The sequence below is a fragment of the Rhinolophus ferrumequinum genome, chromosome 6 (genome assembly GCF_004115265.2).
Source record: "Rhinolophus ferrumequinum isolate MPI-CBG mRhiFer1 chromosome 6, mRhiFer1_v1.p, whole genome shotgun sequence".
NCBI classification, from domain to species: Eukaryota; Metazoa; Chordata; class Mammalia; order Chiroptera; family Rhinolophidae; genus Rhinolophus; species Rhinolophus ferrumequinum.
The window spans coordinates 50,889,185-50,903,285 of NC_046289.1; the positions used below are offsets into that span (position 1 = coordinate 50,889,185).

A 14,101-nucleotide genomic window follows, 5' to 3' on the forward strand; every position below is an offset into this window, starting at 1 on the left:
GTGGTACTCAGATTTGAATACAAATCTGCATGACTCAGTAAATACTACATTACGTGTCCAAAACATACTCAGTCTTACATGTTTTATTGTGAAATTTAAAAAATAGGCCATACTTGTGTTTTCTATAAATGTAAGTATTTATATTAGTATGGAAATTAAACTGACCAAATGTCCTTTGCTTGCCTGGGACATCCCAGTTTTTAACACTGAAAGTAATGTGTCTCTAAGTAAACTGAGATAGTTAGTCACCCTAATAAAAATCACATTACTGTTGCTATTTTAATTGTAAGACTTTTTACCATTTGACTATTGCTCTTGTATTCTTTTTTGACTTCCTTTTTCCTTAGTCATAGGTGATAGGTTTATAGTTATTTAAAACACAAGTTTAAAATGAAAAAAATTATTTTTATGATAAAACATTTATCATGTAGTTAGGCATCCTTTCTAGAAGTCATAGGATGGAGTAATATTTCTTAAGTTTCTTGTATCACAAATGCAGATTTGTGTGTTTCTTGATCTGTAACATGGCAAAACAATTCTATTTCAGGTGGATCTTTCAAGTATAAGTGAGATTTTATTCTTGCCTTCATTGAACAACGATGTATTAATCTTTTATGTCAAATGTCAGAGGCTGTGGTAGGTTCTAGGCATATGTGGAGATTAAGATAAAGGCTTGGCCACAAAAAGTTTATAATTTAGTTGGAGGCAGAGAAATAGTTGAGGATAGTAGGAGATAGAAGAGGATCAAGCATAGGGTGATAATTCTATACTTAGGAGGAATTGTTAACCTAGCCTGGGAAGTATTTGAGGACAATAATAATAAACTAAAAGAATAAGTAAGAGTTAGGTTGGCCATGAATAGATGGAAAGACAGGAGGAACACTACACAGGCATACTTTGTTTTATTATTACTTCACAGATGTTGCATTTGTTTTTTTTTTCCCCCCTTTTCTTCCGCCCTCCTGCCACTCCAGTTCAAGCTGTTGTTTCTCAGTCTAGTTATGATGTAGGACACAGCTCCTTGGCCCATGCTGGTATTATGAGCCTTGCACTCCCCCCGGCTGAGGCAGTTGGTTACCAATAGTTGATCGGCCGCTCACGGCAGCTCTCACCGGCTGCCAGCCATTAATGCTGGCTGCCGGCCACTCACACTGGCCACCAGCCACTCACGCTGGTCACCAGCCATTCATGCTGGCCACTGGCCATTCATGGCAGCACACGGTATCCCATGGCAGCACACAGCAGCTCACGATGGTTGCCGGCCACTCATGCTGGCTGCCGGCCGCTCATGGCAGCATACGGTAGCCCACAGCGGCACACAGGAGCCTGTGGCAGCACTCAGCAGCCCACGGCAGCTCACGCCAACCTCCGGCTGCTCACGGCAGGCCAGCTCCAGGGAAAGCTGTTGTTCACAGTCTTAGCTGTAGAGGGCGCAGCTCACTGGACCATGGGGGAATCGAACCGGCAACCTCGGTGTTAGGAGCACAGTGCTCCAACCACCTGAGGCACCAGGCCGGCCCAGATGTTGTTTTATACAAATTGAATGCAAAACCCTCCACCAGCAAAAAGATTATGATGGGCTTTATTGCAATTCTTGCTTTAATGTGGTGGTCTGGAAGTGAACCAGCAGTATCTCTGAGGTCTGCCTATATACAAAGGCCAGAGAAATAGTAAGAGCAGTAAAGAATTTTTAATTCCAGGGTGGGCTGCAAGATTAGAGACTGGGAGACTAATTAGAAGTTGTTGCAGTTATTCAGTTGAAAAGTGATAGTGGCTTGTACTAAGGTACCAGCAATGTGGATAGAGAAGATAAGACTACACATTGCTAGATATAGTAGAGCTTGACAGTGGCTGGATATAATATTAATGTACAAAAGTAGGCTGTATTTCTTTATATCCAGCAGTAGACTACCAGAAATAAGACAAAAGCTCAGTTCATTAATAATAGTATCAAGGATATCATGGTATTGAAGAATAAATACAACAAAGAATTGTAAGACCTATTTAAGAAAAATTTTTAAAATATAAAGAATATGTTTAAAAAGATGAATTTTAAACAATTGAAGAGATATACCATGTTAATGGAAAGTAATATCTATTATAAAAATAACAATTTTTCCCCATATTTATTCATAGAGTCAGTATAATTCCAATACAACAGGGTTATTCACAGCACTTGATGAGTCTAAAATGTTATATGAAAAAGTAAAAGCTAAGAAGAAATAGGGTCCATCTAAAGGTGATGAGCAAGAAAAGGGCATTTACCCTAAAAGACATTGAAACTTATTATAGTAATTGAGAGAGTGATATTAGTGTAAGGATGAACGAATTAACCAGAGGAATACAGTTGAGTGGTCAGGAATAGACCCATACATATATATGAAACATTGTTATGTGGTAAAGTTGGAATTTCAAATCATTGAGGAGGAAACAGAGACCAGTGAATAAATGGAGCCAGAAAAAACTGTTTATCCATTTGGCAAAAGATGAAGTTGGATCTCTGTCTCATACCATATTTAAAACAAAATGGGACTCCAGATGGATTAAAGTAGTAAATGTCTAAAATGAAAACTTTGCAACTCTTAGTAGAAAAATTAAGTGAAGATTTTCCTTTCCAGCTCAGATGGAGTAACTGGTATCAAACTAGTTTTCTTGCAAAAAACGATGAGAAAACTGAACAAAATATATGAAACGGTTGTTTTCAAACATTGGATAACAGGCAGTGCAGGATTGAGATTTTTGAGAGAGGAGAAATAAGTATCTCTGTGATTTCCCTGACTTTTTGACTGGAGATGAAATTTCAGGTATGACACAAGGAAGGGGATCTCCAGACGACCAGAAGTACACAGCAGTCTTAATGAGTTGAAGAGACAGGTCAAAGTTCAGGACAGCTGAGGTATCTGAATTTACGGGCAGAATACCTGAATACCTGAGAGGAGATAGCTACACTGAGAAAAAGCTACAGATATCTGCACAAGGGTTGCCTTGAGTCTTAGCTGAATGCTAAGCTGTGAATGCACAGGATGTGATTCCATGAGAAAACTATCAGAGAAAGAAAAACTGCAGAATCTGTGAACTAAACAACTATCACAAATTATACTTGGTAAAGATCCCAAGCCATGCTAGGAGTAGGCTAACTTCACCCTAGGGTTAAAAGCTACTGGAAATCAGCCCTGACTAAGCTAAAAAACCAAACTTTAAACAGATCAAGGTGACTTTCAGGTATATTAACTGCTCATCAGAACAAAGCTCAATAATACTTGCTAAAAGAGCGCACAGAATGCAGTTGCTCAATAATACAACATTCACAATGTCCAGCATTCAAAAAAAATTACAAGATGACAAGAAGTTGAAAATTGTCCAAAATCAGGAGAAAAATCACCTAGATAGAAACAGAACTATACATTATAGACTTAGCACACAAGGTCTTTAAAACAACTATTATCAGTATGTTTAAAGAATCACAGAAAAACATGAAAACAAAGAGGAGAGAATAGAAATTAAAATAAAGAACTAAATGTGGCTTACAAAACTGAAAAGTACATTTTTCTGAATTGAAAACTTTAATGAATAGGCTTAAGAGCAAATAAGTTACTGCAGAAGACAGCATAGGTAAATGTGAATAAAGGACAATAAAGCAATAGAAATTATCCAGATTTAAGCATAGAGAGAAAGTAATTGGAGTCTGGGGGAGGGGGGTACAGAAAAAAATTTTGAAAAAATCAATGTCTCCAAAAGTTTTAGATATGAAGAAAAATTTAAATTTATGGTCCAAAAAGGTCAATGAAACACAGGTAGGATAAACACAGAGAAAACCATACCAGGTCATATTATAGTCAAATTATTGGAAACCACTGAAAATGAGAAAATCATAAATAAAAGCAGCAAAATAAAAGATAAATTTAGATACAATAGGAGAAATATAAGAATAATTGCTGATTTCTCATTACACAGAACAAACTGAAGATGTACTTCATCTTCAAAGAGTTGGGGGGAAAACTGTCAAACTAGGATCTTATATTCTGTGAAAATAATTTTCTAAATGTGGGCAAATTAAAGATCTTTTTTACACAAACAAAAGCTGAGAGAATTTGTCTGTAGGAGGTATACAGTGCAAGAATTATTAAAGAAGTTCTTCAGGTAGAAAAAGGATAGAAGGTGGAAAACATAAAATAGTGAATACCGGGGGTGTCAAAAAAAAATGTATACGCATTTTAAGAGATGTTATCTATGTATAACTTTTTGAAGTTTAATTGAATTACGGTAGCGATGTGTAGTATGACATTTACTCAACAGATGGTGTTAGTTAATCAAATGAATGCTAGTGTCACCATGTGACTGGCAGGACAAAGAAAATGGCAGAAGCACGATTGTCGTTTGAGGAGTGCAAGAACATTTTGAGGTGGTATTTGAAATTTGAGAATGTTGTAGAAATACAATGAAAATGGAGGCGTGAGTGTGCAACAGAACCTCCAACACATCTAACAATTGCATGCATCCGTGATAAGTCTGAGACGCATGATACCATGTGTGACGTGCACAAGGGAAGATCCGGGAGGCCTCGCACAGCAACAAGTCCTGCTTCTTCTGCTGTGGTGTTGGAACGGTTTACACGCTCGCCACGGAAGTCTACCAGTGTTCACTGTAATCAGAGGTGTCTGGGCGCTGACTGTAACCACTTTGAGCATCTCTTGTAATTGCAGAAGTCAAACGTGACTTGTATTCATCTTTTGTTATCGGTATATATTGAGTATTAGGAGTTTAATACAGTTTTTTGCTTTTTTAAAATGTGTATACATTTTTTGGGCACCCTCTGTATGTAGGTAAATATAAAGGACTTTTTTCTCGTTAAAGAAATTAAAAATTTCTTTAAGAGGTAATTTAATTTAAATTTAATTAAAATGTTAGCAGAAAATTGAAAATGAACAAAAGAACCCGATGGAAATTGAAAAATGTAACAGAAATTAAGAATAGAATTTGATGGATTTAGATCTGGATAGCATGTCATAAGAAAATAGCGTGAACCAGTATGAAACAAAAGGATAGAAAATACAGAAAAGAACGTAAGAGACATAGGCAATACATTAAAAAGATCTAACATATGTATAATTGATCTCTAAGAAGAAAAAAAAAAGAGTGAAATGGGGACAATAATGGCTGGAAATTTTCCAAATGTGTCAGAGGCTATCAAACAACAAATTCAATAAGCCCTGTAATTAGAGCAGGATAAATACTTTATCATGAAAACAATACCCTGGCACATTATTACAAAAGTAAAAAAGCTAAAAGATACACTACTAAAAGCAACCAGTAAAAAACGTCCAGTTACCCTCAATGAAGCAGCAGTAAAAATGACAGCTCATTTCTCATTGGAAACAGTTGAAACCAGAAGACAGTGGAATGTTTTGAAACAGAGTAACTGCAAACCTAGAATGATGTACTCTGTGAAAATAGGTAACAGTAAAATGAAGGCAATAACTAAGAGCAGTTAGACGAGTTGTCAAGGAAAGCGTAAATTTGGAATTGTGGCTTAAAATTTAATTGGAATGTTCTGTTAATTGTGTCATCAAATTCACTTAAAATGGTGCGTTTAGATGTCAACAAATGTTCAAGTCCTTGGATTCAACGGCAGTGGTAATTCTTTAAGCAAATACCTACGAGTATCCCGTTTGCCTGCCAAGTCTGTGTTAGGTGATAGTAGTATAGAGAGAAGCAAACAGAGATAGTATCTTCCTTCTAGAACTCATATTCTAGATGTAATAGGTGATGGGCTGGGGACAGAAATTAAACAAATACCCACACAATAAACTGTAAGGTTGCTCTATTTAAGGGACATGGGTACATGGATCTATGAGATGATATAATGACTAAATTAATCTTCACTGAGTCTGAAGGAAGAAGTTAACTAGATCAGGAGAGGTAGCACCAGCATGTGCAGACTGTGGGAGGAGAAAACTGTGTTGGAGGATTGGAAAGAAGGCCTATTGAGCTGTAGCACAGAGAGCGAGGGTTGGGTAACGTGGTAGGGTCTCTTGGATTTGGTGGCACATGTAAAGGATTTAGGGCTTTACCCTTAGAGCAGTAGGAAATCATTGAAATATATTATGCAGGTGGGCAACATTTTCAAGTTTGCATTTTGAAAAGATTGCAATATGCAGAATAGACTGAAGACCAATAGTGAATATGGATAGACAACGTTGCTCTTACTGCAGTACTCTAGGTAATAAGTGATGGTAGCTTCAGCTAACGTGGTGGAGCCGAAGGTAATAGGCAGGTTCCTTAGGTATTTAGGAAATAAATTTGGCTGGGGTAGGTAATAGATTGGGTTTATAGAGGTGAGGTAGAAGTATTACAAACTACCATGACTTACTTTATATCCAAATGATTACATATTGAAAGGTATGTTTTGAAAATGTTTTAAAGTGAAAGAATTACTTGAATAAGTAATAAATCATCTATGCAGTAGAATGTTATAAGGCTGAAAATGATGTTTATGAAGAATTTTTAATGGCATGGGGATATGCCTATGGTGTTACATAGTAAAGCAGAATATGAAATTGTTTATAATGCATATTCTTAACTATATAAAATTGTGATAGTGAAGTATGCTAATGATTAGAAATGACTCTCTTTTTGTGGCATACAGACACCTCAAGAAAAACGTGCTGTTAATGGTCCAGAACTCTTGAGGAAAAAACGTACAACTTCAGCTGAAAAAAATACTTGTCAGCTTTATATTCAGACTGATCATCTGTTTTTTAAATATTATGGAACACGAGAAGCTGTGATTGCCCAGGTATTTATAATTTTCTTACTATTTTAGGAGTTCTCATATTGTATCATTTTACCTATATTTTCCTCTTAAAGTTTAAGTTAGCATGTATCTCATTTTGGGAAAATAAAGAATGTGTATTTTCAATTGTGAGATGATAAAATATGTAAGCTAAGCACACAGATAACTGAAAGAAAGACCAGTTAGGATATTTTAGTGTCATTTAAAAAACAAATGTAAGAAAGTGATTTTATGAAGGAGATGATGATGATGATGGTGATGATAGAGTTTAGCTTTGGAAAGAGGGTTGAATTTTCATTTGTGGTCTTAAAACAGGGAAGGATAGAGGAATCCTTTCAACAAGAAGGATTTAATTTCTATTCTGTATTCCCATTGTACTAAGCACTTTCTAAATTACATTATTATTTGCGTTTATGTCTTCTCAACCTTTATGAAAGTATAAAGTCTTTGGCGATACCCTTCAAAATGTCCTTCATGTTGAAGCTATCCAGTGAGAGTCTGATGAATGCATTTTGACTCCAAGGATTTGAGACTGAGAGGACTGATGTGACACTAGTATAAATGGTGAACTCAGTTGGTGGTGGTGGTGATAAGCTTAATTTTAGACATGTTTAAAAGCCAGGTGGTTATTCCCTTAGAATATCGAAAATGTAGAACTAGAACTTGGGACAGGTTAGCCTTGAGCTTTCTGCATGGAATTTAAGGGCACAAAAGAGATAGTTAACATAAGGGGAGAGAATGAAATCAAAAGGGAAGAAACTGGGAAATAATATCTGTATATAGTAAACAGGACGAGCAAGAGAAGCTATGGGCTAAAACATAATAGTTAAAGAGATAGGATTAAATAATTAGCCAAGGAAGAAACAAAGTTTCAAAACAAAGTGCATAGCTAATACTGTCATGTTGTGGAGCTATCAAAGAGAATGACATGTTAATTAACTAGATGGCAGGAATCCTTCACAATGTATACATATATAAAATCATTCTGATCTCTTACAGTTTTGTCAGTTATACTTTAGTAATGCTGGGAAAAGGAATGACTACAAAAGGTAGTTAGTTGGTTTCTGTTAGGTTGGTGCAAAAGTAATTGCAGTTTAAAAGTTTAAAAATAAATGCAAAAACTGCAATTACTTTTGCACCAACCTAATAGTTAATAAGAATTTTAATGAGCTTTAAGCAAGCTCTCAATAGAGTTGAGGGTGAAAACGTTGTGAACGTTTGTAAGGAATGGGTTGGCAGAAACAGTGCGAGTTTCAAGAAATGTGAAAAACAGAAAAAAATGTGGCTTAAAAATAATATGAACTATTTGGGGGTGAAAAAGGGGTAGGGATTACATGAGATGTTGCTAGTAAGAGGAAAATCATCCAGTAGAGAAACAGTGGTAGTATATAAGAGAAAGAGTTGATGTGAAAAAATGTTCTTGAAGACCCAGTAAGGAATAAAGAAAAGTTACCCTTTAAGGAAGAGTACCATTTGGAAAAGATATAAATGGATAAAAACAGAAAAAGTTCAAGGTAAAGAGAGAGGGAAGTCAAGATGAACTCTGGAGAAATGTTTGAACCACCACTGTTGAGAGTGGAGTAGAGGATTGCTAGGCCAAACTGAGGTAAGGTAGCATGAATTTATTTATAATGGACCCTATCAGCAATGTTATGACTTTATCAATATTTGGCAACCTGGACTACTTTTGAAATTATTATTGTTAATGCTTCTACTTGACTATCTTAATGTTTCTATAATTTCTTTGAAAATTGTGTGTGTGTGTGTGTGTGTGTTTTCACATAAATGTTAGCAAGAGCTTTTTGTAAATGAAGATGGGAACGTTGTATAGAGTGATTTAGAAGCCAGAGAATTTAGTTGGGAGTCAACAGGCTAAACAGGATTATTTTGTGTTCCATCATCATGTTAATCTCTTCTAGTGGTTAGCAAAATCTGAACATACCTTATTTATATTTTAATTATCCAGCCCCACAAATAAATTTCTGTAAGTTTATGAGGACCTTCTCTATTTTGTTCACCATTTTATCCCCAGCACCTAAAACAGTGCCTAGCATATACCGTGTTTCCCAAAAAATAAGACCGAGTTTTATATTAAGGTGTGCTCCAAAAGACTCATTGGGGCTTATGTTCAGGGGATGTCAATCCTGAAAAATCATGCTAGGGCTTATTTTCTGGTTAAGTCTTATTTTCGGAGAAACACGGTAGTTAAATGGTCAACAAAACTTACATAATGTGTACTAGTACAGCAATAGAAAGACCAAAGTCAATGAATGACTGAGTGTCCTGATATTATCAGGAAGTTCTCACAGATGTTTGAGCTGAGCTGAGCCTGAAGGATAAATACCCTAAGGCATAAGGAAACAGCATGTAAAAAGGGATGCAGGTGTTACAATGTAGGATGGCTGAAACAAAAGTGCGCATTTGGTTTGGACCAGAGAAGAGTGTGGAAAAAGCTCCGAATCTTCCCTCTCAGCTTCAGCTCACTAATCTTTTTCATTCTTTTTTTTTTTTTTTTAATTTATTGGAGGTGACAATTGTTAGTAAAATTACACAGATTTCAGGTGTACAATTCTGTATTACATCATCTATAAATCCCATTGTGTGTTCACCACCCGGAGTCAGTTCTCCTTCCATCACCATATATTTGATCACCTTTACCCTCATCTCCCACCTCACCCCCCCTTCCCCTCTGCATTCTTTCACCTAGTGTATGATGTAGATACGTTAAAATTCGATTGGGAACATGAATAATTCTTGATTTAGGAAATGGAAATTCAGTCTTTTTCACATTTCAACATTGTGTCTAAAATGCTTTTCTTTTTTTAAATAGATATCCAGTCATGTTAAAGCAATTGATACAATTTATCAGACTACAGACTTCTCCGGAATCCGTAACATCAGTTTCATGGTGAAACGCATAAGAGTAAGGAATTTTAATAGTTAAGAACATTAGAAAAGAGAAACAATAAGGACCATGTTTACAAAAAGAAAAATGTATGCTTTTTACTTCATTTTTATGCATTAAATAATTTAAATTGTATTTACTGATGCAGTTTATCTTTACTCTTGACTTTTATACACATACACACATGCGCGCACACAGAGGGGATACCTGGGTTTATGATTTAAGAATAAGACTTTAATCTGGACTTCAAAGTAGGTATGGTAGTACTGTTTTCTGTCTATCTGATTAACATACTAGTTATTAATGGAAAGCCCTAACCTCTCAAAAACTACAGATACAGTACTTGACATTTTTTCCCCCGATATTATTCCCCAGTTTCTAAGATTTGCCTTGTGCTGTGTATTTCAGTGTGTGTCCCATTTCATGCTCCAGGAGAGGGAAGGATAGATACAGTGGTTAAATAAAGTTAGAAGTTTGGAAATACACTTAGTAATACTATACCCTCTTCTTGAAAATTCACATTGTATACTAACATACCTCAAGTTTTGAGAAGTCCTTTAGGAAAGAAAACTATATTTTTCTAAACTAATTTGACCGTGAGACCTTTTTATATTAACATCAACTGAGACTCCAAAGAACTGGCAGACATAGCTTGAGAAATGTTGATTCCGAGCCAGTAATACCCTCCCGTTACTACTGACATTTTCAATAGACTGTTTACAAAAAATGTTTACTTTCATACATACCCCTTTTTATTCTCTATCAACAGTATTGTGTGCGATTCTCTGACTTACCTGAGGAAAGCCAAATTGTTCTAGGACTTCAAAGGGCAGGTCTCTGAAAGGAAGCAGAGGCTGATAAATGAAAGCTTTTGTTTAGTAGAAGTTTGGTATCAGAACCAGATTATTCTTCAGATTGTGAAGGAGGAACCTGCACCAGGAAAGAAACATTCTGGAGGAACTCAGCTTGAAATAATAAGACAAACAAATTGGCAGTAAGAAAAATAAAATTCTTGCCCACATCCAGGGAAAAAAATTGAAGTTTGACTCATGTGGCTCTCTTGGCAAGGAGAGCCAAGAAAATGATTTGTCTGCTGAATTGACAGTCTTGGGTTTGATATTTGTTTTGCTCTAGTAACTAGCTAAAATACAGAGTTTTATTTTCTTATACTTGTCACCATATATAGGAGATGAGCACTAAAAGAGACTTGCTCAGGTGATTAACTTTGGGAAACTACTTTATTAGAAATTTTGAAAGCAGAACTTGTTTTTCCACCCCAAGGAATCAGGTGAATACTTACTCAGAAGTTTAATATATTCAATTTTAATTCCCCTACCCTGCCTTGTTAAAAATTTTCTTTCTGTTTTGGCTTCTATAATCAGCCCAGGGATGGAGAGGGGCATTGGGAGCAACTGTAGAAGTCTTAGTTGAGGCCTGATTCCCCTGGGCCCCCAAGCATGTTGTCCAGACAGATTCAGAACAAGACGAGCAGAGACTTACATTAAGACTCCGCTAACATTAATGATTTAAATCATTGTTTTGGATTTTAGATCAATACAACTGCTGATGAGAAGGATCCTACAAATCCCTTCCGTTTTCCAAATATTGGTGTGGAGAAGTTTCTGGAATTGAATTCTGAGCAGAATCATGATGACTACTGTTTGGCCTATGTCTTCACAGACCGAGATTTTGATGATGGCGTTCTTGGTCTGGCTTGGGTTGGAGCCCCTTCAGGTAGTTTATCTAACTGTCTTGACTTAATACTTGAAACAAAAGGCAATTTTTCAGGGAAGATTGAATTTTACAAAGTATAGGAGAAAGTGATGCTTGTACAATATCTTAATTTACACAACTTGAGTTAGGCAAGATTCATTAGCATGATATATATGGAAAAAATAGATGAAGCAGCTTGTTATTTTGAAATGAATTCTAACAGGGAGTTATCCTGACATTTGGTACATTGAGAAGCTGAAATAAATAATTTTTTTAATTAAAATTTATTGGGGTCAATGGTCAACAAAACTACATAGGTTTCAAGTGTACAATTCCGTAATACATCATCTATATATTGCGTTATGTGTTCACCACCCAGAGTTAGTTCTCCTTCTATCACCATATATTTGTGAAATAGATTATTTTAACGGAAAAAATGGTACTTATTTCTAAAATCAAAACAGAATACTAATTTTTCTCACAAAAGTTAGTTATTAATTTAAAAATTTTAAAGAAAGTTATAGAGTCAAAAGGGAGAAAAGTATGTTCTTAGGTTCTGTGCTACTGTGAGACAGAAAGCAGAGAGACCCTGGTCAGGAGCAGCAGGTAGAAAGAAAAGAAAGCGTGCATTTATTATTTTTTTCTAGCCTTTATTTTAACAAAAGTGAAGTATTGCTTGAAATGAGATGCAGGCAGGAGGCCCCAGTACCCACAGCTCCATTGGCTGCACCGCCTGGGCCCATATTCTGCTGGTCTCTCTGCTTTAGCCATGAAAGCTACTATCATTTGATAATTGTGGGATAAGATAATCCCCTTCTCATTACAATGGGGGTGAGGGTCTATGATTTACAGTATAAGTTCAGTAGCTTAGTTTAGAGAAATATAAATTTATGAATTGAAAGATGAGTAGAAAAAAATCCCAGACTCTTTGAATATAAGTTTTGCCATATATAGCTTTATGAGTAGTCTGTCATCTTTTGAGCTATGTACAGAGGGAGCCAAAAAAAGTATGCCCATTTTAAGAAAGGAAAAAAAACTATTACAGTTGTAATACTCGATATATACTGGTAACAAAAGATGAATACAAGTCACGTTTGACTTCTGCAATTACAAGAGATGCTCAAAGTGGTAACCATCACTGTAATTTTAATACAGTTTTTTCCTTTCTTAAAATGGGCATACTTTTTTTGGCACCCCCTATATAGAGCTCTTTTTTATTAATGCGCCATTTTTATCTTCTTGAAAGAATCAACTTCTGTTTTATCCAAGGTAAGACAGGCTTTTCTGTACCCATTTTCATTAGTTTATTTTTTGATCTGTTATTCTTATTTTCATTTGTACCTTATTTTCACTTTTATATTTCTTGCTTTTTTTTTTGAAGTCAGCAACGAATATCCTTTTTACAGTTTTCAAAGCTTCGTTTTTTCTTTTCCACATTTTAAAGTGTTCTCAATTTCATGATGTTTCATTAAAGTACAAGTTTATCTCATGGGCTGCATATATCGTAGTACAGTAATTTTTAATTTTTGTCCCTTATGATAATCTGTATTGATTTTGTGTTACTTGGATTGTCAGCGGATTTTACAGCTCACTCTTTCCTATGATGTTTCACATTTTATATCTTTTATGTTCTGAAAGTTCTTTTCCTGTCCTTGAATAGTTGGATGATTTTATCACAAATTTTATGCTCCCTTCTTATTCATTAGTAAGTACTGCAGAAACTTGGGGATTCATTTAATTTTTGTTGGTATGTTACCATTATTAGTATAGTGGTTCTCAATGTGTGCTCCGTGGACTAGCAGCATTAGCATCACCAGGGAACTTGTTAGAAATGTATATTCATGGGCCCCACTCAGGTCTACCAAATCAGAAACTCTGGATGTGGAGCCCAGCAATCTTTGTTTGAAGAAGCCCTCCAGGTGATTCTGATACATACTAAGTTTGAGAAACACCATATAAATATTTTTGTCTCCAAAGAAGCTTGCTCACAAAATGTCTTCTGGGCAAATGATTGGATGATCTCAAACTAAAAACTTGTCTGCCATTTTGCATAGTCAAAACAATAGTTAACCCCAGACTATTGTTCATTAAGAATGTAATATTCCTGGGGCGGCCAGATGGCTCAGTTGGTTAGACGGCAAGCTCTGAAAAATAGGGTTGCTGGTTCGATTCCCATATGGGCAGGTGAGCTGCGCCCTCCACAACTAGATTGAAGACAACGAGCTGCCACTTAGCTTCTGGAGGGGTGGTGACATGGCTCGGTTGGTTAGAGCACGAGCTCTCAACAACAAGGTTGCTGATTCAATTCCTGCATGGGATGGTGGGCTGCACCCCCTGCAACTAAAGATTGAAAACGGCGACTGGACTTGGAGCTGAGCTGCGCCCTCCACAACTAGATTGAAGGATAACTACTTGGAGCTGATGGTTCCTGGAGAAACACACTGTCCCCCAATATTCCCCAATAAAATTAAGAAAAAAAAAAAAAAGAATGTAATGCTCCTGAAGGAGTTTGGTCAGATGTTCCTAAATCTTCGGATGTCCTCATGTCTATAGATGCAGCCAACTTTTTTTTTTTTTTAAATTGGCTGTATTTTTAGAACAGTTTTAAATTTACGAAAAAATTGTACAGACAGTATAGAGAGTTCTCATACTCCCCTACCCCCACCACAATTTCCTATATTAACAGCTTA

The 14,101-nt window shown here is 36.0% G+C and overlaps 1 protein-coding gene across 1 annotated transcript in view; it reads left to right on the forward strand.

Moving 5' to 3' along the window:
- The window catches only part of ADAM10 (ADAM metallopeptidase domain 10), a 111,529-nt gene that overhangs the window by 62,992 nt on the left and 34,436 nt on the right, over positions 1-14,101 (forward strand). Inside the window, exons 6-8 of the mRNA XM_033108452.1 lie at positions 6,647-6,796; positions 9,624-9,716; positions 11,249-11,432. Coding sequence (XP_032964343.1) covers positions 6,647-6,796; positions 9,624-9,716; positions 11,249-11,432 — 427 coding nt within the window. The remainder of the gene's footprint in view (positions 1-6,646; positions 6,797-9,623; positions 9,717-11,248; positions 11,433-14,101) is intronic.